Source organism: Rhinopithecus bieti, unplaced genomic scaffold (genome assembly GCF_001698545.2).
Source record: "Rhinopithecus bieti isolate Rb0 unplaced genomic scaffold, ASM169854v2 scaffold_11401, whole genome shotgun sequence".
NCBI classification, from domain to species: Eukaryota; Metazoa; Chordata; class Mammalia; order Primates; family Cercopithecidae; genus Rhinopithecus; species Rhinopithecus bieti.
Window position 1 is genome coordinate 1,273,751 of NW_016807151.1, and position 24,141 is coordinate 1,297,891.

At 42.0% G+C, this 24,141-nt stretch overlaps 1 protein-coding gene across 1 annotated transcript in view; it reads right to left on the minus strand.

The window, feature by feature from the left end:
* UBN2 (ubinuclein 2) overlaps positions 1 to 21,831 on the minus strand; it is an 83,118-nt gene extending 61,287 nt beyond the window's left edge. The window contains 4 exon segments of the mRNA XM_017880398.1: positions 15,967 to 16,059; positions 21,356 to 21,573; positions 21,576 to 21,628; positions 21,630 to 21,831. Of these exon segments, the coding sequence (XP_017735887.1) occupies positions 15,967 to 16,059; positions 21,356 to 21,573; positions 21,576 to 21,628; positions 21,630 to 21,814 (549 nt within the window). The 5' untranslated portion in view covers positions 21,815 to 21,831.
* Positions 21,832 to 24,141: the final 2,310 nt, after the last annotated feature.

Below are 24,141 nucleotides of genomic sequence, written 5' to 3' on the forward strand. Positions count from 1 at the left end.
GATTTCAGCACTTTGGGAAGCCAAGGCAGGAGGACTGCAAGAGCCCAGGGGTTTGAGACTAGCCTGGGCAACATAATGAGACCTGTCTCTACAAAAAAAAATTTTTTTTTAATTAGCCAGGCATGGTGGCATGTGCTTGTGGTCCCTGCTACTTGAGAGGCTGAGCCAGGAGGAACCCAGGAAGTTGAGGCTACAGTGAGCCAAGTTCATGCCACTGCACTCCATCGTGGGTGACAGAGCAAGACCCTATCTCAAAAAACAAAAGCAAAAACAAAATCAAGAAAACAATGAGTGCAAAAGATTCTGCAAACCAATACGCCACCACTAAGCCACAGTGAGCCTCATAGAGAGCATGAGATGCAAGATGTAAAGACATCTCCAACATGGTGTCATCACTTTACAAGTAACTTGCAAAGGCAATTCTGACTAGCTACTATTACATAGTGATCTTAAAAAAACCTAACTCCCATATAAGCTGTGATTCCATTGTACGCTTTTTGGTGGACAAAACAACACGATTACTACACCATCACCACCAAGAAAGACATTGTGGTGCGAAATATAAGTAATGGCTCCCATATTTTTAGATTTTACAAGTTAGGTAAAAGTTTCAAGTACAATTCTAGGAACCAACATAGGGTGGCAACATCTTGCTAAATAAGGCCACTGAGGGTATAATCCCAGAACAATGACAATCCTCAAGAAATACCAGTTGGCAACCTTAAACAACATGCATACATATATATGTGTGTGTGTGTGTGTGTGTGTATACACACACAGGTGTAATATATATATATATACACATATACACATATATACATACAACATACCCGTGTGCTTAGATGCAAAATACATATTAGATTGTCCTTATTTTTCCCATTTGGGCAGGTCTGCAGACTGAGACCTTTATTTTACATTATGTTATAGAATTATGGTGAGAATCAGCATTCAGGAAAGGGAAAGAGAGAGGTTGGTAGGAGATAGTCTATTGAGAAAAAGTTACACACAAGCAGTTAAGGACATGAGGGATGATTTCGTCCTAAAATGAGAGAGAGAGGAAGAGATCTAAGAAATATATAAAAATCCACAGACAAAACTAATGAAGAGGGCTAGTCCTGCCACATACGAAATATTTTTAAAGTTATGGGAGTTAAAATAGATGAGGCAGGAACATAAGAATAAAAAGATGGCCGGGCGCGGTGGCTCACACCTGTAATCCCAGTACTTTGGGAGGCCAAGGCAGGTGGATCACGAGGTCAGGAGATCGAGACCATCCTGGCTAACACAGTGAAACCCTGTCTCTACTAAAAATACAAAAAATTAGCCGGGTGTGGTGGCGGGCGTCTGTAGTCCCAGTTACTTGGGAGGCTGAGGGAGAAGAATGGCCTGAACCCAGGAGGCAGACCTTGCAGTGAGCCGAGATCGCGTCACTGCACTCCAGCCTGGGCGACAGAGCAAGACTCTGTCTCAAAAAAAAAAAAAAAAAAAGAATAAAAATATTAATGAACAGCACTGTTCAGAAACCTACCCTAGCATATAACAATTAAAGATGAAAAAGGCAGCATTACAACTCAATGGAAAATGATCAATAAATGAGATTACAGTGAGATATCGATTTCCTCTATCAAATTATAAACCTTTAAATTCTGAAAAGATGGAGAATAGGACTGCTCAAACACTGCTGATAAAGAGTGTACCAATAAAACTCTTTTGGAAAGCAAACTGAAAGCATCTGCCAAGAGACTTTGCAATACTCTTACATTTTCTTCTTCTGCTTTTTCTATGATTTCCAAATTTCCTATGAAGCATTACTGTTATAAAAGAAATATGCTAAAATAATTTTTAAAACTCTTCATCTTATTTGACCCAGTGATTCTACATAGCTTATTTCGAACCATTACTTAGAGTCAAAAATATGTTAAGAACTTATGCCAGCCGGGCGCGGTGGCTCAAGCCTGTAATCCCAGCACTTTGGGAGGCCGAGGCGGGCGGATCACAAGGTCAGGAGATTGAGACCATCCTGGCTAACACGGTGAAACCCCGTCTCTACTAAAAGTACAAAAAACTAGCCGGGCGAGGTGGCGGGCGCCTGTAGTCCCAGCCACTCGGGAGGCTGAGGCAGGAGAATGGCGTGAACCCGGGAGGCGGAGCTTGCAGTGAGCTGAGATCCGGCCACTGCACTCCAGCTTGGGCGACAGAGTGAGACTCCGTCTCAAAAAAAAAAAAAAAAAGAACTTATGCCATAGAAAGCAATATGTTAAAATACCAGAAAGAATTTAAGTATGAAATGTCCTTGTCTTCAGGTAACTTAAAACAAGATAATCTATTAAACAAACTTACTGAGCACTTATCATGTGCCAGCCTTCATGGATTTTTTAGTTATACACAAGCAGTTAAGTACAGAGAGGGGAAGAGAAAGATTAAACAAATGACTACCGTAGTTATAAATGGTAGAAAGGAAAAAGGTCGAAAGGAGATCTTTTCAACAGAGGACCTAATCAAGGCTTCTTCCTAAGATAATCATACCCAGACAAGGACAAGTGGAGTTAAGCACTTGCGGAAGCCACTGAAGGCATCAGCACAAGGAAGCAACTGACAAGATCAGTGTTTAATAAAATCACTCTGACTACTGGTATGGGGAACTAACACAGTTGGGGAATAAAACAGCTAGAAAGAAAAAAAAAGCTCAGATTTGCAAGAAATTCACAAGTCACTGGGGGCATAAAATATATATTTAAATACCAAGCTACCATTCACTGAATGCTAACCTTGCATCAGATCCTATACTAAGTACAATGATCTATTAGTTCACATTTGACAAATGAGAAAAACGAAGGCTCAGAAAGGTCAAGTAACTTATCTAAGGTCACACAGAAAGTAAGCAAGCCAATCTTCAAACTCATGACTGCCTAACTCCAACAGGCCATTCTTTTAAAAATTCTATATGAGAAGTTATAGAACCTATAGGGTCATTTTTTAAGTTGAAAACACCTTAAACTCTAATAAAGCAAAACTGAAATTAGTGTTCCCACTGTCATCTGTCTCTAAATTAGCTTCTCCCACTTGACATTCCTATTTTGTTCATCCTATTTTTTCTGCCTTAAAACCATCATTGGCTAAAATTAAGAGTGATGACATCAAATGCTAACATGGACATGGAGCAATTGGTTCTCTCATACATCACTAGCAAGAATGCAAAATTATGTGGCTACTTTGGAAAATGGTTTGGTAGTTTCTTTTTTTCTTTTAAAGCTCTCTCTCAGCGAATCAGGTAGTTTCTTATTAAGCATAGTTACCACTGGACCTAACAACCCCCCTCTTACATGCACCGAGAAATGCAAATGTGTATTCACACACAGACTTGTACTCTCATGTTTACAGCAGCTTGATTCATGGCAGCCAAAAACTGGAAACAATCCGACGGTCATCATCTGGTGGATGGATAAACAACTGTGGTACATAGTCCACAGTAGGAATACAGTGGATTACTGCTCGGCAATAAAAAGGGACACAGGCAAAACATAGAGGAATTTCAAAAGTACTATGCTAAGTGAAGCAGAAGCAGAAGCAGAAGACATGAGATTCCATTTACAGGAAACCCTAGAAAAGGCAAACAAACAAACACCAAAAAAGCCTAGAGTCATAGGAACCAGATCAGAGGATGCCAGGGGCTAAGTCTGGAGGGACAGATCTGTCTATAAAGGGAATTTTCTGGGGTGACGCAGTTGTTCTGTATCATTATTGTAGTAATGGTTACAGGATTGTATGCATCTGTTAAAATTCATCCAACTGTACACTTAAAATGGATGAATTAAATTTATTTAAATTATACCTCAATAATGCTATTTCAAAAGTCTCTCATAATTTCTGCTTCCAAGTATCTCTCCCCACAAATCTTTGTTGCCATGATTAACCATATCTACAGCTTCCTTTCCATTCTGTCAATGCTAGAATGTTGGCCTTTGTTTTTCACTTAAACATAATGAATGTCTTAATTAGCCTCTCTTCCCTCAAATTGTTTTTGAGATGGACTCTCACTCTGCTGCCGCTCCGGCTGGAGTGCAGGGCATGATCTCAGCTCACTGCAACCTCTGCCTCCCAGGTTCAAGTGATTCTCCTGCCTCAGCCTCCCCAGTAGCTGGAACTGCAGGTGCACATTACCACACCCGGCTAATTTTTGTATTTTTAGTAGAGACAGGGTTTCACCATGTTGGCCAGGCTGGTCTTGAACCCCTGACGTCAGGTGATCCGTCCGCCCTGGCCTCCTAAAGTGCTGGGATTACAGACGTGAGCCACCACACCTAGCCTCTTCCCTCAAATTTATCCTGCAAAATTACCACCTAATTAATATTTTGAAAACACCCTATCATTTCCCCTGCTCAAAATGCTTCAGAAGCATTCCATCTATAAGAATTGAAAACCCTTAACATGGCACCAGTCAAATGCCTTCTACATGTTGACTCAAACCACCTTTCCAACTTTCTACTTACAATTTTCCAACATGAACACTTCATCCATTCAAACTGTCTACCAACTCTCCCCCAAACACACCTTCTTACCATTCCTTGTGCTTTCTCCCCATCTCGGATAGTCTCCTGCTACTCTCTTAATCCTCCCAGCTTTCACATATCAGCCTACATTTTCAATCTTTTCTCCAAGATGCTTTCTAATTAAAATCACAATGACAATGATCTTTTTCTGCTCTCCTATCATACTTTTTGTCTAGGCATAAACAGCTGCCTATAAGATTTACTTGGGGCTGGACGCGGTGGCTCAAGCCTGTAATCCCAGCACTTTGGGAGGCCGAGACGGGCGGATCACGAGGTCAGGAGATCGAGACCATCCTGGCTAACACGGTGAAACCCCATCTCTACTAAAATACAAAAGTAGCCGGGCGAGGTGGCAGGCGCCTGTAGTCCCAGACTACTTGGGAGACTGAGGTCAGTGAGAAAATGGCCCGAAAACTTTCCCGTCGCAGAAGGCTGCGAGCTTGCCCAGTCGATATACGGGCTGGAGATCTGGGCGGCCACTGCCCACTCCTCAGTCTCCCTCCTGACCCACTGCTATCTCACCCCCTCACCCGTGTTCGTCACACGACGATTGCCGTTGGATGACAGAGCCCGAGCTCCGCCCCCCTTCAAAAAAAAAAAAAAAAGAAAAAAAAAAAAAGATTTACTTGGGGAAAGTCCTAACAAACACGTTCTGTCTTGTAATGGGCACAATTCACGATACATTGCAGAAGTGCCAAACAATTTTCTCGGGCTAATTAGGAGATTTAGCGAACATTCTATTGTCGTAGCCAAAGTAATAGTTTGTTGGCCACCAGAAACCATAATAGTTTTTGAGAAAAAAAAAAAAAACCTCCATAATCTAATCTAAAGCAGCAATAATGATTAGCACTTGGCCTTCACACAGTATATATCTTTATCAGAGGGGAGCAAATAAAAGACTTAAAAGTTTTATTTTGATCATAATTGGTATTAATCTGGCCTGGGCGCGGTGGCCCTCAAGCCTGCTATCCAGCACCTTTGGCGGGGGGCCGAGACGCGGATCACGGAGGTCAGGGAGCATCCGATGACCATCCTGGCTAACACTGCTGGAAAACCCCGCTCTACTAAAAAATACAAAAAACTAGCCGGGGCGAGTGGCTCCGCACCAACCTGGGTGCGGGCCGCCTGTTAGTTCCAGCTACCCGGTAGAGCTGAGGCAGGAGAATGCGGGAACCGGGGAGGGCCGGAGCTTGCAGTGAGCTGCAGATCCAGCGCCACTGCACTCCAGCCCCTGCCCGACAGATTGAGACTCCGTTTTCCTTCAACAAAAAAAAAAAAAAGTATTTATCTGACCAAAATGCTTCCCCCCAAAATGATCTTACAAGTATAAGGTCTTCACCAAGCGTATCAATTATAAAAGTATAAATTATACAAACTACCACATATCTATTAAACGTTAACAGCCATTGAAGAATAATGTGGTAGGCTGGGCGAAGGTGGCTCATGCCTGCAATCCCAGCACTTTGGGAGGCTGAAGCAGGTTGACTGCTTGAGCCCAGGAGTTCAACACCAGCCTGGGCAACATGGTGAAACCCTGTCTCTACCAAAAAAAAATAAAAAGAAAAAAAAGCTGGGCATGGTAGTGCATGCCTGTAGTCCCAACTACTTGGAAGGCTGAGGTGGGAGGATCACTTGAGCCCAAAAGGTCAAGGCTGCAGGGAGCTGTAACCACACCACTGCACTCCAGTCTGAGCAATGAAGACCTTGTCCCCAAAACAAATAAATAAGTAAATAAATTTTCAAAAATTGTGATAGAGAGTATTTATTAATATAGAGGGTAACAAGAACAGTTTCCTAAATGTTATGTACAGCTCAGGCTATTCACGAAAAGGTGCTATCAGTGTTCACTAAGCATCTGAAAAGGTCCTCAACTTAAATGGTAATTCTGGAGACAACATCTAAATAACAAGATATTGTTTCTTCCACTATCATACGAACAGGATGATCTCATCTATGAAAAATAAAACATGGCCGGGTGCGGTGGCTCAAGCCTGTAATCCCAGCACTTTGGGAGGCCGAGACAGGCAGATCACGAGGTCAGGAGATCGAGACCATCCTGGCTAACACGGTGAAACCCCGTCTCTACTAAAAATACAAAAAACTAGCCGGGCAAGGTGGTGGGCGCCTGTAGTCCCAGCTACCCGGGAGGCTGAGACAGGAGAATGGCGTGAACCCGGGAGGCGGAGCTTGCAGTGAGCTGAGATCCGGCCACAGCACTCCAGCCTGGGTGACAGAGCGAGACTCTGTCTCAAAAAAAAAAAAAAAAATAGCAATATGTATCTATAGATATGTATAAAATGCTCAAAGAATACACAACAAGCAGATAACCATGGTCATTACGATGGAGAAGGGATAGAACTGGAAACAGTGGTACAGGAAGACTTTGATGTACTATGTATTATTTGAATTTGTCTTTAATAAAAGGAACATATTCATGTATTGCTCAGGTGATCTAACTTTATTTTTTAAGAGACGAGGTTTTACTATGTTGCCCAGGCTGGTCTTGACCTCCTAGGCTCAAGATATCTTTTCTGCCTCAGCCTCCCAAGTAGCTGGGATCACAGGTGTGAGCCACCACAGCTGGCTCTAAAAAATTTTTTTTATAGTGCAAGAAAGTACATATGTAATTGCACATGCATTTTAAAAATTCCCGAAAGGATATACTTTAAACCATCAAACTATTCACAGTGGTTCTGCTTGGCGGTGGACTTACAGGTGATTTGCTGATTTTTATTTTGATCTTTTCATTTATCTGTATTTATATACCCTCTTTCAGTGAACAGTAACAAAAAAAAAAAAAGTCTTTGAAATATGTGACTGCCCACATACACACAGCTCTCTGGGGCAAGAAACTGACAGGGTCTCTAAGGAGTGACCTGGTTAGCTGGGAGTAAGGAGTAGGAAGGAGATTTTCTTTTTATCACCTGACCTTTTGTATCTCCTGAGTTTTATTAAGGACATGTACTACCCACTCAATAAATGTTATTTTATTAGGTTTGGCCCACCAAATGTTCACTACCAGAGTTTGGAACTCCTCCTCATTTGGCTCTACTTCTCAGTCCCACTGTGGGGAAAGAGTTTTGGATAACCTGTATTTGACACACCCATACCTGAGTACCTCTTTCTTGACTCACTTTCCAACAACCAGGGTTCCACAAGCATTGCTCCACTTATAAACAGATTTCTGCCAACTATAAGGCACAATCCAGTTCCCTCCTTCATCACAGAGGCCATTAGAGTAGTTTTCTAGGTATAGTCTGCTTTTCCTCACTTGCGGTCTTCCTGGAAAACTTCTAACCCTGACCTGCCTCCTGCCTTACCACCCCATTTCTATTCTCCACCCTCCAGTTCCCTAATCATACTAAAATTCGCCGGGTGCGGTGGCTCAAGCCTGTAATCCCAGCACTTTGGGAGGCCGAGACGGGCGGATCACGAGGTCAGGAGATAGAGACCATCCTGGCTAACACTGTGAAACCCCGTCTCTACTAAAAAATACAAAAAAAAACTAGCCGGGCGAGGTGGCGGGCGCCTGTAGTCCCAGCTACTCGGGAGGCTGAGGCAGGAGAATGGCGTAAACCCAAGAGGCGGAGCTTGCAGTGAGCTGAGATCCAGCCACTGCACTCCAGCCTGGGCGGCAGAGCAAGACTCCGTCTCAAAAAAAAAAAAAAAAAACTAAAATTCAATAATGCGTAAATTGTATAAGCTGGAACCAAACTTTTGACAGCTGCCAGAAAGGTACATACAAATTAATTCACAAATATTAAAATTTAACCTAAAGAAATTCAAGTTACATTGGCAAAGGATTATAGTGTCTTCCCTACTAGAAAGATCTCTGTTGAATTACTCTCTTTTTCAGTATCCTTACTGCAGCAGAATCAAAATCTTACTTAATTCTCTGAACCTCTGCAGTTGATATTACATAGTTTATAACTTAAGTAGATCTTTAAAAATCAAAACTTATTTTCCAAACAACAACAACAACAAAAAACCCTTGAATTTTGCTACACCTAAAGTGAAGAACCTCCTTCTTATCTACTCTTCTAGGCACTAGCCCGCTGTGACTCAGAAGAATATTCCTCACTGAGTCATTAGTACTTGCTTAACCTGACAATCGGTGTTTTAGGCCAATGCAGCCTCATTACACTGTAACACTAAACTGGAAAACAAACAAACAAGATGTTCTTAGTACTGGACCCCCTGACCCCGAATTGCCTCCAGCTAATAGTAAACCAAACTAAAAACCAACATTCATTGATCACCTCTAGTAGACAGAGCAAGAATGACCCTGATTGCTAAAAAACACTCCAGTCCTACAAGTGAGAAGAAAACATCCTGTCGACACAAGACTCCCTATTTGTCCCAGCCCTGCCACAACCTTATCTCTTTACATCTATGCCCATTTCTTCAACCTACCAACAGAAAGGAGCTGAGTTTCAAAGCAGTGGAAATACAGCCAAGAGCTGACTACACAGCACAAAAATAGTATACACAATTTCTTTAATTACCACATATGGACACCAGTCCTTCCTCCTAAATACCCTAAAACTGCTGATTCTCAATTGTTCCTAAGGGATTAAAGAAGGCTGAAGAGAATTTATTCAATTCAAAGAGGCCAAGGAATTAAAAGGGCATATCACAGCAAGTGATTAGAATTGGTAACTTCAATAAAGAAACTATTAATTTGATTTTTTGTTTTTTGTTGTTTTTTTTGAGACGGAGTCGCCCAAACTGGAGTGCAGTGGCCGGATCTCAGCTCACTGCAAGCTCTGCCTTTCGGCTTCACGCCATTCACCTGCCTCAGCCTCCCAAGTAGCTGGGACTATAGGCGCCCGCCACCTCGCCCGGCTAGTTTTTTGTATTTTTTAGTAGAGACGGGGTTTCACCGGGTTAGCCAGGATGGTCTCGATCTCCTGACCTTGTGATCCGCCCGTCTCGGCCTCCCAAAGTGCTGGGATTACAGGCTTGAGCCACCGCGCCCGGCAAGAAACTATTAATTTGAACTAGGAATTCCTCCTTGCCCTTTATTTAAGGCCCTCTCCCCTACCCCAGTTTGCTTTAAAAGATTATTTTATGTCTTTATTGTACATGTAATAGCATACTATTATTGGTCTATGAAACCCTAAATCCACTGGTATTTGTGTTTTGCAAGTAGGATTTACTTTGTGGTGGTGTCAACAAGTTTTCCCAAAGCTCTATACTGAGGTGATCCTTAGGGACCAGACCTAACATAAGGCCAAAACAAACAGGAAAACTAGCCTATGAAGTTCCCAAGGAAGCTCTAACCCCTCAGCAAGTGTGGATGATCAACCAATGAGTAACTGACTTCTTACAACTCCCGGAAACAGTACACAAATGCTTTCAAAACAACTACGTGGTATCAGTTTCACATCTGAAGACAGTTTAATCCATAATTATTTTAAGATAAAATTATATTTCTTTCCACTCAGCCGAGTAGTATTTACTGTGAAGAAGTTACTCATCAGAAATTAGTTATTCCAAGATACTGCCATTCTTTAAAACATTATCTGGAAAGAATCACTTTTACAACTCATACAAAAGAAAATCAAGACTTCTCATTTATATGTATATATATATTTCTTTTTTGTTTGTTTTTTTGGGAGATGGAGTCTCGCTCTTGTCACCCAGGCTGGAGTACAATGGCGCGATCTCGGCTCACTGCAACCTCTGCCTCCTGGGTTCAAGGGATTCTCCTGCCGCAGTCTCCTGAATATCTGGAATTACTGGTGCCCACCACCATGTCCGGCTAATTTTGTATTTTAGTAGAGATGGAAAGGTTTCACCATGTTGGCCAGGCTGGCTGCACTCCTGACCTCAGGTGATCTGCCCACCTCAGCCTCTCAAAGTGCCGGGATTACACGCACAGGTTACTTTACCTGGCCGATTTTATTATTCTTATTCTTATTAGAGACAGGGTCTCAAGAAAATCAAGAGTATTTAGAAGAATAATTTGTCTTTGAGTAAAAACAGTGTTATTCCATTTGGTCAACTGTTTCACTTATAAGACTGCTCAGAATAACTTTTCTATTATCAAATCTACCCTTACCCTTCTTTTTAAAACAAATATGAAACTACTAGGGCTCTGAGAGTCCAAAACCACATAGAACTAAGCGTGAAAGATGGTATTCAATGTCTATATAGCACAGTAAGCAGATTGTAAAGTTATAATGTGATTTCATGAATATTAATAAATGCCTGGCAGAATATACGCCTTCCTATTCAGAGTCGTTCAGATTCAAATAGTCTTAACTGAGCCCCTGCTAGGCACAAGGTATTGTGCTAGGTGCTTTCATTTAGATTACTGAATTTATATCCAATTCTAAGACAGCATGATGTTTCAGAATGGCTGGGGTAATGGGGTGAGAAAAAAATCACTAAGAGAAATCTTTCAACAATTATAGGTTATCTTATGTCCTAGAAGGCCAAGAGAACAAGTCTCTACCCATCAAATAGAAGCATCTTACTCCAGAGTATAGAGTAGAGAGTACAGGTGGCCTCATAAAAGGTATATATTACCTAGAGACCGTCTAAAAACTGAATTGAAAACCAAGATGTTGGCCGGGCGCGGTGGCTCAAGCCTGTAATCCCAGCACTTTGGGAGGCCAAGATGGGCGGATCACGAGGTCAGGAGATCGAGACCATCCTGGCTAACACGGTGAAACCTCGTCTCTACTAAAATACAAAAAACTAGCCGGGCGAGGTGGCGGGCGCCTGTAGTCCCAGCTACTCCGGAGGCTGAGGCAGGAGAATGGCATAAACCCGGGAGGCGGAGCTTGCAGTGAGCTGAAATCCGGCCACTGCATTCCAGCCCAGGTGACAGAGCAAGACTCCGTCTCAAAAAAAAAAAAAAAGAAAACCAAGATGTTTCGCCTAAACATTCTGGAGCCTTAACTGGGAATAAAGAGAGGTATGGGAGCCTCTTTTACCTGTATCCTGCCTTCTTTCTAACCATCAAGACGAATCTGGAGCCTACACGGTTGTAGAAATGTCAAAACTTGGACTTAGCTATTTAAAAAGATTTATGTAAAACAACCAATTTAGTATAATCTAGGTAAAACTAAGTACTTAACAGTCATATTGGTCTTTTTCCAAAAAACCATTTAGTAATTGATGTTGAATATGAACTGTCACATTACCTGAGCATAAGAACAACATAACAGGAAACAGAACATGGCCATAAAACTAGGACACAATGGAGGGGGGAACTCCACAAATTCAACGCAGGGTGCTCTTTATACAATTTTATACTCCCTATAATTTTTTTTTTTTTTGAGACAGAGTTTTGCTCTCCTTGCCCAGGCTGGAGTGCAGTGGTGTGATCTCGGCTCACCACAACTTCCGCCTCCCGGGTTCAAGCGATTCTCCTGCCTCAGCCTCCCAAGTAGCTGGGATTACAGGCATGTGCCACCACGCCTGGCTAATTTTGTATTTTTAGTAGAGACAGGGTTTCTCCATGTTGGTCAGGCTGGTCTCGAACTCCTGACCTCAGGTGATCCGCCCGCCTCGCCTCCCAAAGTGCTGGGATTACAGGCATGAGCCAGCCCGCCTGGCCTATACTCCCTATAATTTCTGATATCACTGATTTTCAACTGCTGCAACACCTGCCCCAAACACCAACGAAGATTACTGTAGTTGAAGAGAGATTTTGTGATAGCCTAGAGCTCTAGGCCTATAGCACCTAGCAGGACACTCTATCTTCTCTCAGGTCACTTTTGGCCTGATGATTTTCTTAAAAGGTTCCAAATAATTACCATATATATATTTATATATATTTAGGTTGGGTACAGTGGCTCACACCTGCAAACCCAGCACTTTGGGAGGCTGAGGCAGGTGGATCGCTTGAGCTCAGGAGTTTAAGACCAGCCTAGGCCACACAACAAGACCTTGTCTCTACCAAACAAGTAAATAAATACACACACATACACACACACACTTAATGCTCATAGATATAACACTTGGGCACGCTTTTTGGTTAACGTACATAATATCTCTAATTAGAATGGAAATAAGAAAGTAAGTTACCAAAATAAAAATCCAGAGAAGAAATACAGCCCATTAATTTAGATTATAACAAGAGTAATATTTTATCACTGTAAATAAAATAACAAGGCTTGAATATATCTAAGTCAACTGAAACTCAGTTTCATGCATCAAATAACTTCTTCAGAACGTTGGTCTTTCTATGCCAGATACTATCCTAGGGTTAACTAAGAAGACTTAATGCTAACTTTAAGGTAGTGCATCATACACTGAATCATTTTACTTATAGGATTATATAGAGGAATTTTTCCATTTGCAAAGGGCAATTCTAATCCTTGATTTTGTAACCCATGGCAAAATAGACACTCTAGGCTGGGTGCAGTGGCTCACACCTGTAATCCCAACACTTTGGGTGGACAAGGTGGTGGATCACCTAAGGTGAGGAGTTCAAGACCAGCCTGACCAACATGGTGAAACCCTGTCTCTACTAAATACAAAAAATTAACTGGGCGTGGTGGTGCATGCCTGTAATCCCAGCTACTTGGGAGGCTGAGGCAGGAGAACTGCTTGAACCTCGGAGGTGGAGGTTGTAGTGAGCCGATACTGCGCCATTGCACTCCAGCCTGGGCAACAAGAGTGAAACTCTGTCTCAAAAAAAAAAAACAAAAAAAAACCAAAAAAAAACCCCCCAAAAAAGACACACTCTGATATAGTGCTGGAGGGAGTAGAACTGGTAATTTAGTAATATATACTAAATATATATATATGTTATAATATAATATTTAAAAAAATATATATTAAAATTATTTAAAATAAATATATATTTAAAATATATATTAATACATAATATACATAATATTTAGTAATATATACTAAATTTATAAAGCATAAATCCTCCGACCTGAGTCGTCTACTTTTAGGAATCTGTCCTACAGATAAACTTGAAATTCTGTAAAATGCCATTTTGGCCGGGCGCGGTGGCTCAAGCCTGTAATCCCAGCACTTTGGGAGGCCGAGACCGGAGGATCACGAGGTCAGGAGATCGAGACCATCCTGGCTAACACGGTGAAACCCCGTCTCTACTAAAAAAAATACAAAAAACTAGCCGGGCAAGGTGGCGGGTGCCTGTAGTCCCAGCTACTCGGGAGGCTGAGGCAGGAGAATGGCGTAAACTCAGGAGGCGGAGCTTGCAGTGAGCTGAGATCCGGCCACTGCACTCCAGCCTGGGCCACAGAGCGAGACTGTCTCAAAAAAAAAAAAAAAGCCATTTTACAGACTAATTTACTGCAGCACTATTAATAAGGGCAAATTTCTGAAAACAACCTAAATCATTTGGGGACTGGTTACAGTGTGAGAGTTCCATGCAATGAAACAGCAATGGAGAGAAAGCACTTTGTCCTGATATGACCTCCCGCCCAAACATACTAAGATGCAGTAAATAAAGAGCAAAGAGCTTAAGTGTGTACAGTATTCTATAATATGTATAAAAAGGGGGTGGGAAAGGAATAGATGTGTATGTACAGAGATATATCTCTGGTACCACAGGAATGTTACTTGCCTAGGAAGTGGGATTCAATGGGTGGGCAATACAATAAAAGGAAGATTTTTAATTTTTGAATTTTGAGCCACTTAAGTGTACTAGTTGGTTAAAACATGAAGTGTAACCCATGCATAACTTGTATAAAAAACACAGTATTTTAGGATTTATACATGCTAGGATTTTAGGATTTATACATTCTATAGGATTTTACAATTTATGATACATGTAATCATGATACAATATAGTCTCAAAATATTACATTGAAATTATATACTACAAATTAGTGTAACAACTTTTGCTATTCCTTCTATTTAAATACCCATCAGTCCATCCCTAAATTTATTATTATATAGTCACAGAGCAGAGAACCAGAAGGGTCTCTGAAACACCTGAACCTCTCAATTTATAGGTAAGAAAACTGGCCTTGGCCAGGCCCAGGGGCTCACACCTGTAATCTCAGCTCTTTGGGAGGCCAAGGCAGACAGATCATTTGAGGTCAGGAGTTCAAGACCAGCCTGGCCAACATGGTGAAACCCTGTCTCTACTAAATACAAAAAATTAACTGGGCGTGGTGGTGCATGCCTGTAATCCCAGCTACTCAGGTGGCTGAGGCAGTAGAAGATGGCAAAGTATGGCCTAGGACCTGATTTCAATTCCAATCTATTCTCATCTATTTCTTCTACCCTCAAATGGTTTCTTAATTACAAGGAGCCAGCATGATTGGGTCAAGATCCCAGTGGTATCTTGAGGGTAGTACGAATGACAAGGCCAGTGTGAGCTGATATCCTTCCTCTCGTGGGATAATTTTCCATGCTCACAGAGGAATCACAGGGGTAAAGTGCTGCTTCTCAACTGGGTTATGTTTTAGCAAAGTGCCAAGAGTACTTAAAGCCATAGGTGAGGAGTGGGGCTTTCTACAAAGTCAGTAATACTAGAAAATTTGAGAAAAATGTTAAGCAACTTAATCGGGTAATTAAAAATTATTTTTGTATTCAAACAAACACCAATATATTGTGGCACTGAATGTAAAATGTACATGAATATTTAGCATAAACCGGACACTTTCAAAGAGGTATCATGCTGGTTCTGAGTCTGATGCTACAGGCTTAGAAGTACACATATTCACTGTCAAACTCTTAAGAGGCAGAAAGGTTTGAGAACTACTATATCAAGGGAATTAAAATAGCATTCTCGATGGTGGCAGAAAGCGAATAGAGTTAGAGCTACATAGACCTGGACCTGTAGCTTACTCTTGCCACTGTGTGACGTTGTATCAGTTACTTAATCTTGAACTCAGAGCCTCAGTTTCCTCATCTGTAAAATCTGGTCAATATTACTTAGCTTGTGGTTTTGTTACAAAGATTGGAGATAATATATGAAAAGCAAACCGCCTGGACTCTTGAAAGACTATAATAAATGATGGCTACTTGGCAGGATGGATCACTTGAGGTCAGGAGTTCACGACCAGCCTGGCCAACATGGTGAAATCCCGTCTCTACTAAAAATACAAAAAATCAGCTGGGTGTGGTGTTGCCCCTGTAGTCACAGTTACTTGGAAGGCCAACGCATGAGAATCGCTTGAACCTGGAAGGCAGAGGTTGCAGTGAGCCAACACTGCACCACTGCACCACTGCACTCCAGCCTGGGTGCCAGAGCGAGACCCTGTTTCCAAAATAAATAAATAAAAATAAAAATGAATGATGACTACTTTATCACAAGCCTACTGGAATCTTTATTTGACTATCTAACCATTCACTTGGTTTCAATTTGTGAGAACAAGGTAAGGCAGGCAATGGATATTTATAGGCCCTCCTGACCAGTCACAGAAAGGAAACAGGTCAATAGGATTAAAAACAGTGATCAGTTTATTATACTCACATATTTCATTTCAAATTTCTTAGCCAACATTTCCACCTCTTGCCTCTCCTGATGTTCATCATTAAATGGGTCTTCTGTGTGAATGAGCTTCTTCTGATTCAAGGTGAGTGGGAAAAGAAACAGAAGTATCCATTAGTATTACAAACAGTATTATTGTTTATTTATTTATCATTATGTAACAAACACTTCAATTCTATTTCAATAAATGTGATCCGAAAGGAAATAAACTAGTGAGAATATATATGTTATACAATTACATTATTCAGAAACTATATTTTAAATTTAATCAATAAGAGACAACTTTTCCTAATACTAACAAGTAAGTCAGAAGTATTAAAACAAAAAAAAAAGTTGGTTCATAGCAAAAAATATTTACAGTTGTAATGGAATCATATATACTTCATAGTGTTTTGATGAGTAAGAACAATCCAAATTGTCTTCACCTGCAAAATGATCATATGGTCACCTCATCCAAAATAACAAGGAAAAAAAATCCCCAGGAACACTAGCTAAACATGAAAATCTCACTTATAACTCTAGATTGATATCTTCACTAGCAAAGATTAACTGCTTTGATCAGGAAATGCTTCTAAAAGGAGCTCTAGATTATTAATTAAAATCAACACTTTATCATCTGCCTGTGAGTTAACACTGAGTGTGTATAGCAGCTAAGGCTTTCTGTTGAGGTCCAGTATCAACAACCATTATATCACCAATATCCTGTCAATGGATATCCATTCAGGGAATACACACTACTTTTAAACAAAGCTAGAAAAGAGAAATAGCTGCAAAAAGATTACATTACCATGCCTTTCTTCTAGTAGGGGAGAGTGAAAGTTTATTATAATACATGGTTTAAAACACACACAGAGCTAGAAGCCCACAATTAACCATCTATTTAACAAAACAAACAAAAATAGCCATCACATCCTTAAGTCTTCTACTTTAGCATACAAACATATATATGGTTTTCAATGCACAAAAAAGCCAAAACAAGGATAAAAATACTACTTTTATCCAATTTCAGACAACTGACTGAGGTAATTAAAAATTAAGGTATACTACAACTGAAATACTGATACAGATTCAATGGACTCTGAAGGGCAAAAAAAATGCAGAAGGAAGGAAGATTTGCACACTTAGAAACTGAGATACTTCATCCTGGATATAAAGGTTGATAAGTGATCGGTCTAAAAAACATGATAGAAAAATGTGGACAGAATGAATACGAGACAATTCATCACATTTGGGACATTAGAATAAAGGGATACTTCTTTAAAGGAGTTAACTTTAGAATCAATTTTTAAAATCATTGTAATAAGTAATAAATTTATAGAATACTTCACCCCAATAGAAGTTACCAATGAAAGGCCGGGAGCAGTGGCTCATACCTGTAATCCCAGCACTTTGGGAGGTCAGGAGTTCAAGACCAGCCTGGCCAACATGGTGAAACCCTGTCTCTACTAAAAATACAAAAACTAGCCGAGTGTGGTGGCACCTGCCTGTAGTCCCAGCTACTCGGGAGGCTGAGACAAGAGAATCGCTTGAACCCGGGAGGTGGAGGTTGCAGTGAGTTGAGATTCTGAGATCGCACCACCGCACTCCAGCCTGGTGGAGACAGACAGAGACCTCATCCCCCCTCAAAAAAAAAATTTACCAATGAAAACATAAACATGATCCAAAAAGGAATAAACTAGTGAGAATAATAAGGAATCCTAGGCATGTCCAGGGTATAGCCTTGTTTGTTTATTTGTTTTTGAGACAGAGTCTTGCTCTCTTGCCCAGGCTGGAGTGCAGTGGCACGATCTCGGCTCACTGCAAGCTCTGCCTCCTGGGTTCATGCCATTCTCCTGCCTCAGTCTCCAGAGTAGCTGGGACTACAAGTGCCCGCCAACTTGCCCGGCTAATTTTTTGTATTTTTAGTAGAGATGGGGTTTCACCGTGTTAGCCAGGATGGTCTCGATCTCCTGACTCAAGATCCGCCCACCTCGGCCTCCCAAAGTGCTGGGATTACAGGCGTGAGCCACCACGCCCGGCAGGTATAACCTTAACTAGAGGCTCAGGTTAAGGTCAGTGAGCAATCACCATGTCTATTACAAACTGCTCCCTCGTGCACTGTGAAGCCCAAATACTTACTCTGTGGTATGACTCATTTTATATGTATAAATATAAACCTATGGATCTATATTTTTAATAAGAATCACCTTATATACCATTCTAAAATATTTTATGTACTTTATGTAGGTATCAAAAGTACAGCTTTTATTTTCTCTTGACAGCCTACAAAACAAATTTAAGAAAATGGACTCACTTTTCTTTTACAGTTAAGAATAAACACCCTTCCCCAATCAAGACTAAGCTTTTTTGTTTTTTTCAGGTGAAAAAATATCTGAAAATTATCAACTACCCACATGCAAAACTGATGCAGTAATTTTGTCCTTTGATCTTAACTTATCAACACCATTTTCAGGAGATTCTTTCACAAATTTTATCCAAAATATGCAAACAATGAAATGCCAAGGAATTCTCAAATAGTACAATTATATTAACATACTATAAACACTTATTTTTCTTTTCACAGTAAATGTTCAATTAAGCATGTTCACAAATGGGTGTTCTGGTTAACTGATTTTTCTGGTTTACTAAGAGTTAAACCTTTTTTTGTATATCAATCATTGCCAAAATTTATTTCTAAAATGCACTATTATCCTTTAGCCAGAAATGGTGACCAAATTAATCTTTCAGGATAGAGATGATTCCAATGCCGGTCATCATCCTAAACCACCTCAATCACAGCACTATACTGCATAGAGACAATAAGGTTAAGGGTTTACCTAACCTGTGGTTTTGTTTTTTGTATTTTCCCAGCACAAATTATTTAATTGTGCTTTTCGCATTAAAAATAGAGCACAGAAAAATTTCTGATTGTGTTTCAGTAAATCAAGGTTTTACTGTTCACTTAGTATTTACAAAGGGAACTGATTTAAATGCACCCATATGAATGGTATCCATATGTAACACACCTTTTGTTTTGTTTTTCTTTTTAATAGCCCCACATCTACCAATTTCATCATCTGGCGCTAAAATGTTATTTACTGATAGATGGCTATTTCCAAAATGTAGAGTCCTTCCTCCTCTCATTCTTCTAATTTTGGGAACCACCAACTTTCCAGACCAATTCTAATGTTCGCATTTTGCTTTCTGATGGTCTCTCTTCTAGGATTTCCCTTCATGAAACCATGACAATCTTACTTAAACATATGTTTTCTATGCTTTCTTGCATAATAAGGGTATTCACTGGCAGCAATCACAGGAAAATGTGGCAAATCTTTGTCGCAAAAGTGATTGTATACAATGGATTTTGTTTTGTTCAGAGGTATATGAAAAAAGATAGAAGGTTGATATACAACGAGAAAACTGGGCCAATAGACACCTACACTGTTAACAAGTAAACGGAAAAATTAAATGGAATTATTCCTCTTTCTCCTATTACACGAAAGTAGTAGTTCTGGTGTTATCAAGTTAACAAAGCTAGGGTGTCAAACTTTTTTATAATTAAATGATACACATCTATTATTAATTTGCCATCGTGTGAATATTACAGCATAAACAGGGACATAATAAAGGTCTTTGTATTTCTACCATGACTTACATTTTACGTCATTTTGGCAGAATCCTCTAAACTATATGAGTTAATTTTAAGAAATTTTGTTTTACTAAGAAATTGTATCACTATGGAAAGAAGTACTAATAAAATTACATACGTTTGTAAAGTGAGGATAATAGTTTTTACCCCATGGAGTTCTGTAGGACTACTAGAAAAACCACGTGCAGTGCTTAGAACTGTGTCTAGCACACAGTAAGAACTCAGTAAATGTAGTTATTGCTATGTATTTTTTACACAAAGATAATGCTTTTCTCCTGTAACTTATGAAAATTACAAAAACTGCAAACCAACTTAGATTAGCAGCTCAAATACAATGTTTAGAAAATGCTCCAATCCAATATTTTTAATATTCTTTTGGGAAAAAAGTGACATCACATTTATAAAGAGGGGGCACTCAAGTTGAGTCTAAAGAGCAAAATGTTATGTGGAAGTGACCAAAATGATCTCTACCTTTAAGCAATTCATTTTGGTTTAAAACATTTTGTAATGATTTGACCACACAACATTTCTAAATAATGATCAAAATATTAGCTGGCCATAAAGTAAACAAAATCTAGTGAAATTGTTCAACATGATACTTTGTGACTAAGCAGTCAGTCATTTTGACCATAAACGTAGCCGAAGATGAAAAAACAAGTGACTTCTGGAGTCCATTAGACCCAAGCTAAAGCAAAGCCTAATAACGGGCATAACTGCTAAGCAACAGAGAAAACTGTTCTCTTTCTTTACTGTTAATCTATCATTTCCTTTTCTAACGTACTTCTGAAGATCCACCAACCCACAACAATACAAATTACAATTACCAACATAAGCCCTATCCTTTCTCCATTGTTCACCTCTTACATCATAAAGCATACCTATATATTTTCAATTGTTTTAAAAAATTCAAAGCCGAGATTTTTCTCATCATCCTCCGAAAATTACAAAGGCCGAGTACAATGTTCTTCTATAAACTAATGATAATACATTTAAATAATATGACGGGTAGGTGTCAAATAAAACAGGAGACACCTTCCCATTCAATTACAATATGAACAAACTTCACAAAAAAGGAAAGCTAAAAAGGTTTTCCAATACCAACACGAGAGAAAAATTAGTAACCAGATTATCTAACTCACTTCTCCATTCCTAAAGTGGGATCCTTAGTCTCTGAAAACCTTTAATTATTCTTAAATTTCCTTCGATTAAGAAAAATATCACAGGCACGCAAGCACACCTCAGCAGCCACGAAGCCCAGCAAAACAAACAGTGATGAGGATGAGGATGATACGAGAGGGGTTACACAATCTCTCTGCTTCAGACTGGGGGGCGTGTCCCCCAAGGTTTTCTCTTCCTTTCTACTGGAACGACAGCTGTAGCGCCACAGGGAGAACCCAGCCACACGGCCTGCAGGGCCCCAGGATTTTGTGTGGGGAGCAGAAAGGAAAGAAGGAAAATCTGAGGTTCCGAAAAGTGCACAAGAAAACAGGCTCGGCGCGGCGTTGGGAGCGAGTGCCGGGGGTTTGGGGATTCGGCGCAGCCGGGTGAGAGCCTCGGCCACCCCAGGGAGTGGAGGAAGCAGCGCTCACCGCCCGTCCACCCGCTCGGCCCCGGCCCCCCGCACCCCACCCTCGGGGCGACCCGGACGCGCTCGGTGGGCGTCCCAAGGTGCAAACCAGCTGGGGAAGACGGCGGGTCCTGAGGCTCTCGGGGTCTGGGGCAGGAGGGAGGAATCTTCTGTACCCGTTGTTCTCCGCACAGCAGCAGCTCCGGGTAACTGAACTCCACGCAGCTCTCGTCGGTGGGGTCCTTGAGCACCAGCTCCAGGCGCACCGTCTCCCTCGGCGGCCGCGGCGGCTGCTCAGCCCGGGAAGCCGATTCCCGCGGCGGGGGCGGCTGCAAGGGCAGCTGCGGGAGCGGCGGCGGCGGCTCGGGCCGCGGGGGCTCGGGCTGAGCGGACATGGCGGCTCGGCGCGGCTGACCTCGCGCTGGGGGAGCGCTTCTCCCGCGGCGGGGGCGCGCGTCCGAGCGGGGGGCAGCTCCCGCGGGCCGCGGGCTCCGCCCGGGCCGGCCGCGTACGGCTGCGGCCCAGCCGGGGGGTTCGCGGGGGTACTCGGGCTCGCGGTCGGGCCCCGGGTACTCGGCCTCGCGTCGCCGCACCGGTGACAAGCTAATGAACGCTACTCTGCGCGGCTCCGCCATCCCCACTGTTCTGGCCCTCTGCTTTAGCTCGAGCCGGCGCTCGCTTCTACGCCGCGCTGCGTGCCTGCCCGCCCTTCCTCTTGCTCTCCGTCGCTTTTCTTCCCTCCACCACCCTCAGCCGTCTCCGCCGACGCCACGGTGAGTGCGGACCGTGTCCCCTTCCCCGCTACTACGTTCTGATGGGCTTCACCGCCATCGCCAGGGTCGCCGCGGCCGCCATGTTGGATCCCCCACATAAATAGAAGCAGGCCGCTGAGCGGGCGCATGCGCACAGAGGAGACGCTCGCGTCCACTGTCGTGGCTGTTGCTCAGTTTTCCTCTTTTCCTCCCAACAGTCTGGCGTCCAGACAGGTCGGCGGAAGTGACGACATGGCTCGGCCTGTTTCCGTGGAAACGGAGACGCCGTCTGCACCCTTCCTCAAAGGGAGGGTTCTGGGGTTTCCCGAGCAGCTTCCTATTCGTACCCGGAAACCAGAGGCGCTCCAGGAGCTTCCCGGGGCGAGCATCGGGATGTGCCTGAGACCGACCTAGCCATGGCGCCGGGTCTCCCGCGCTGGGTTCAAGGGAATTGGGGTTGTTAGCTGATTATTCAAGGCGGACTCTGGGCAAAGGTAGACAGACGCGCCGGCCGTTGTGCCTGCCAGGCGTGTGTCCCCGTAGCCTTAAGTATCGAGGGAAAAAAGGAAGTGCCCACCTTCAGCCCGACTAGCCCCATCGGCTTCCCTCCCGAAAGCGCAGGCCTCCCCTTCCTCGACCTACTCTGGTTTCCCTCGCCCGGCCGCAGTGGGCGTTGCGTGGGGCAGGGTCGTTAAATGTTCAATAACGCTTTGCAGTTGGAAAATTAACAAGCAGGTGAAGAGTTCTGGGCTCATTCAGAAGGCCTAAACTGTTGAAATCACAGAAAACTTCTTTTTTTTTTTGGATTTATTCTGTTCATCTAACAATTAATACTTGAGAACTTACAATATTCATGTGAATATAATCTAAGAGAAGGTCAACTGACATTTTTTCTCTGTTAATAAGAGAGATGGTCAAATTAATTTATGGCCAAAATTATAATGGCAAAAACTTATAAATAAATACGTGCTTGGTGTTAGTATGGTTACATACAGTTCAGTTTTTGGTGTAAAGTTCTTTGGCTGCAAGAAAGAACACCTGGTTTACTTCACTAATAGAAATATCTGTTAATGCTGGAATGGCTTCCTCTTGGTATTTCTTCTGCTGTTGATTTTTAGCATAGTTATCTGTGATTGTATGAATGGAGTCGAGTGGAGAGGTACTCATCATGTTAATCACAAACAAGAGCACGTAGCCAATTACTATAGTAATAAGGAGGTAGACAGGTAATGCAACTGCCCAATATTGAAGCCAAACTGGGAGCTTAAGAAAAGAACAAAGCCATAAATCGCTCTTTCTGGCAATGGCGACGGTGAATTTTCCACCATTTTTCCTGGGGCTTTAGACAATCTTGGCGCAGGCGCACAACGACCCTCCCTGGGTGGGAGCCGGGGAGCGCTAGGCCGGCGTGATCCCGCGAATCGCGACGGCAAAGGCAATCACAGAAAACTTCTTAAGAGGGTTTGGTGGTTTAAAAGAATGCTGAAGGACCCATTTCAGGATGGGGAAGGAATTGATTGGGCACGCCCCATAGGCTCACTTGTAATTAATTAATTGGAAGTCAGGTCTGAAAGGATGAGAATTACTGGCCATTTTAATCCATTGAATAAAAAGCAAATTTGAGGGGTCGCCCTTCACATCCAAGCCTTCTGTTAATTGCATTAACTGGATTAACTGTTCAAAGCTCATTTATTAAGTCAGTGTGACGTCATAGACAAATTCTGAGAGGGTACTGTTTTTTCCTCTCCTGTTACTTTCCCTACTTGGACGAAGATGATGATGAAATCTATGATTCCAAAGGTCTCTCCCAACTCTAAAACCCTATCTTTTCTCCTTAGCACCATGTTTTACCTCCATTATCTCCTTCCCCATTGCTCCTTTTCTGATTACGAATTCGGGTCTCATTTTTAGATTCTTTGTGATACTTAAATGACCTGCCTTCAGTCTCTATCCCCGCCAGTCTTGAGACGGGGTCATATTAATGTCTCTAAAAGAGTTTTTATTATGTCGTTCTCTGCTCTGGCTGCAACTTACCTACAAACTGAGTTCTATGTATGTATACTCATTCAATATCCTCCACAGTTTAGCTCAGAGACTGCAAACTGGTGGTCTGTGGGCCAAATCCTAGTACAGGTGTGTTACTTGTCCAACATTATCTTCTAACTTCTAACCCACTGAGTTTTCCAACTTTTTGATCCACAACCCACAGT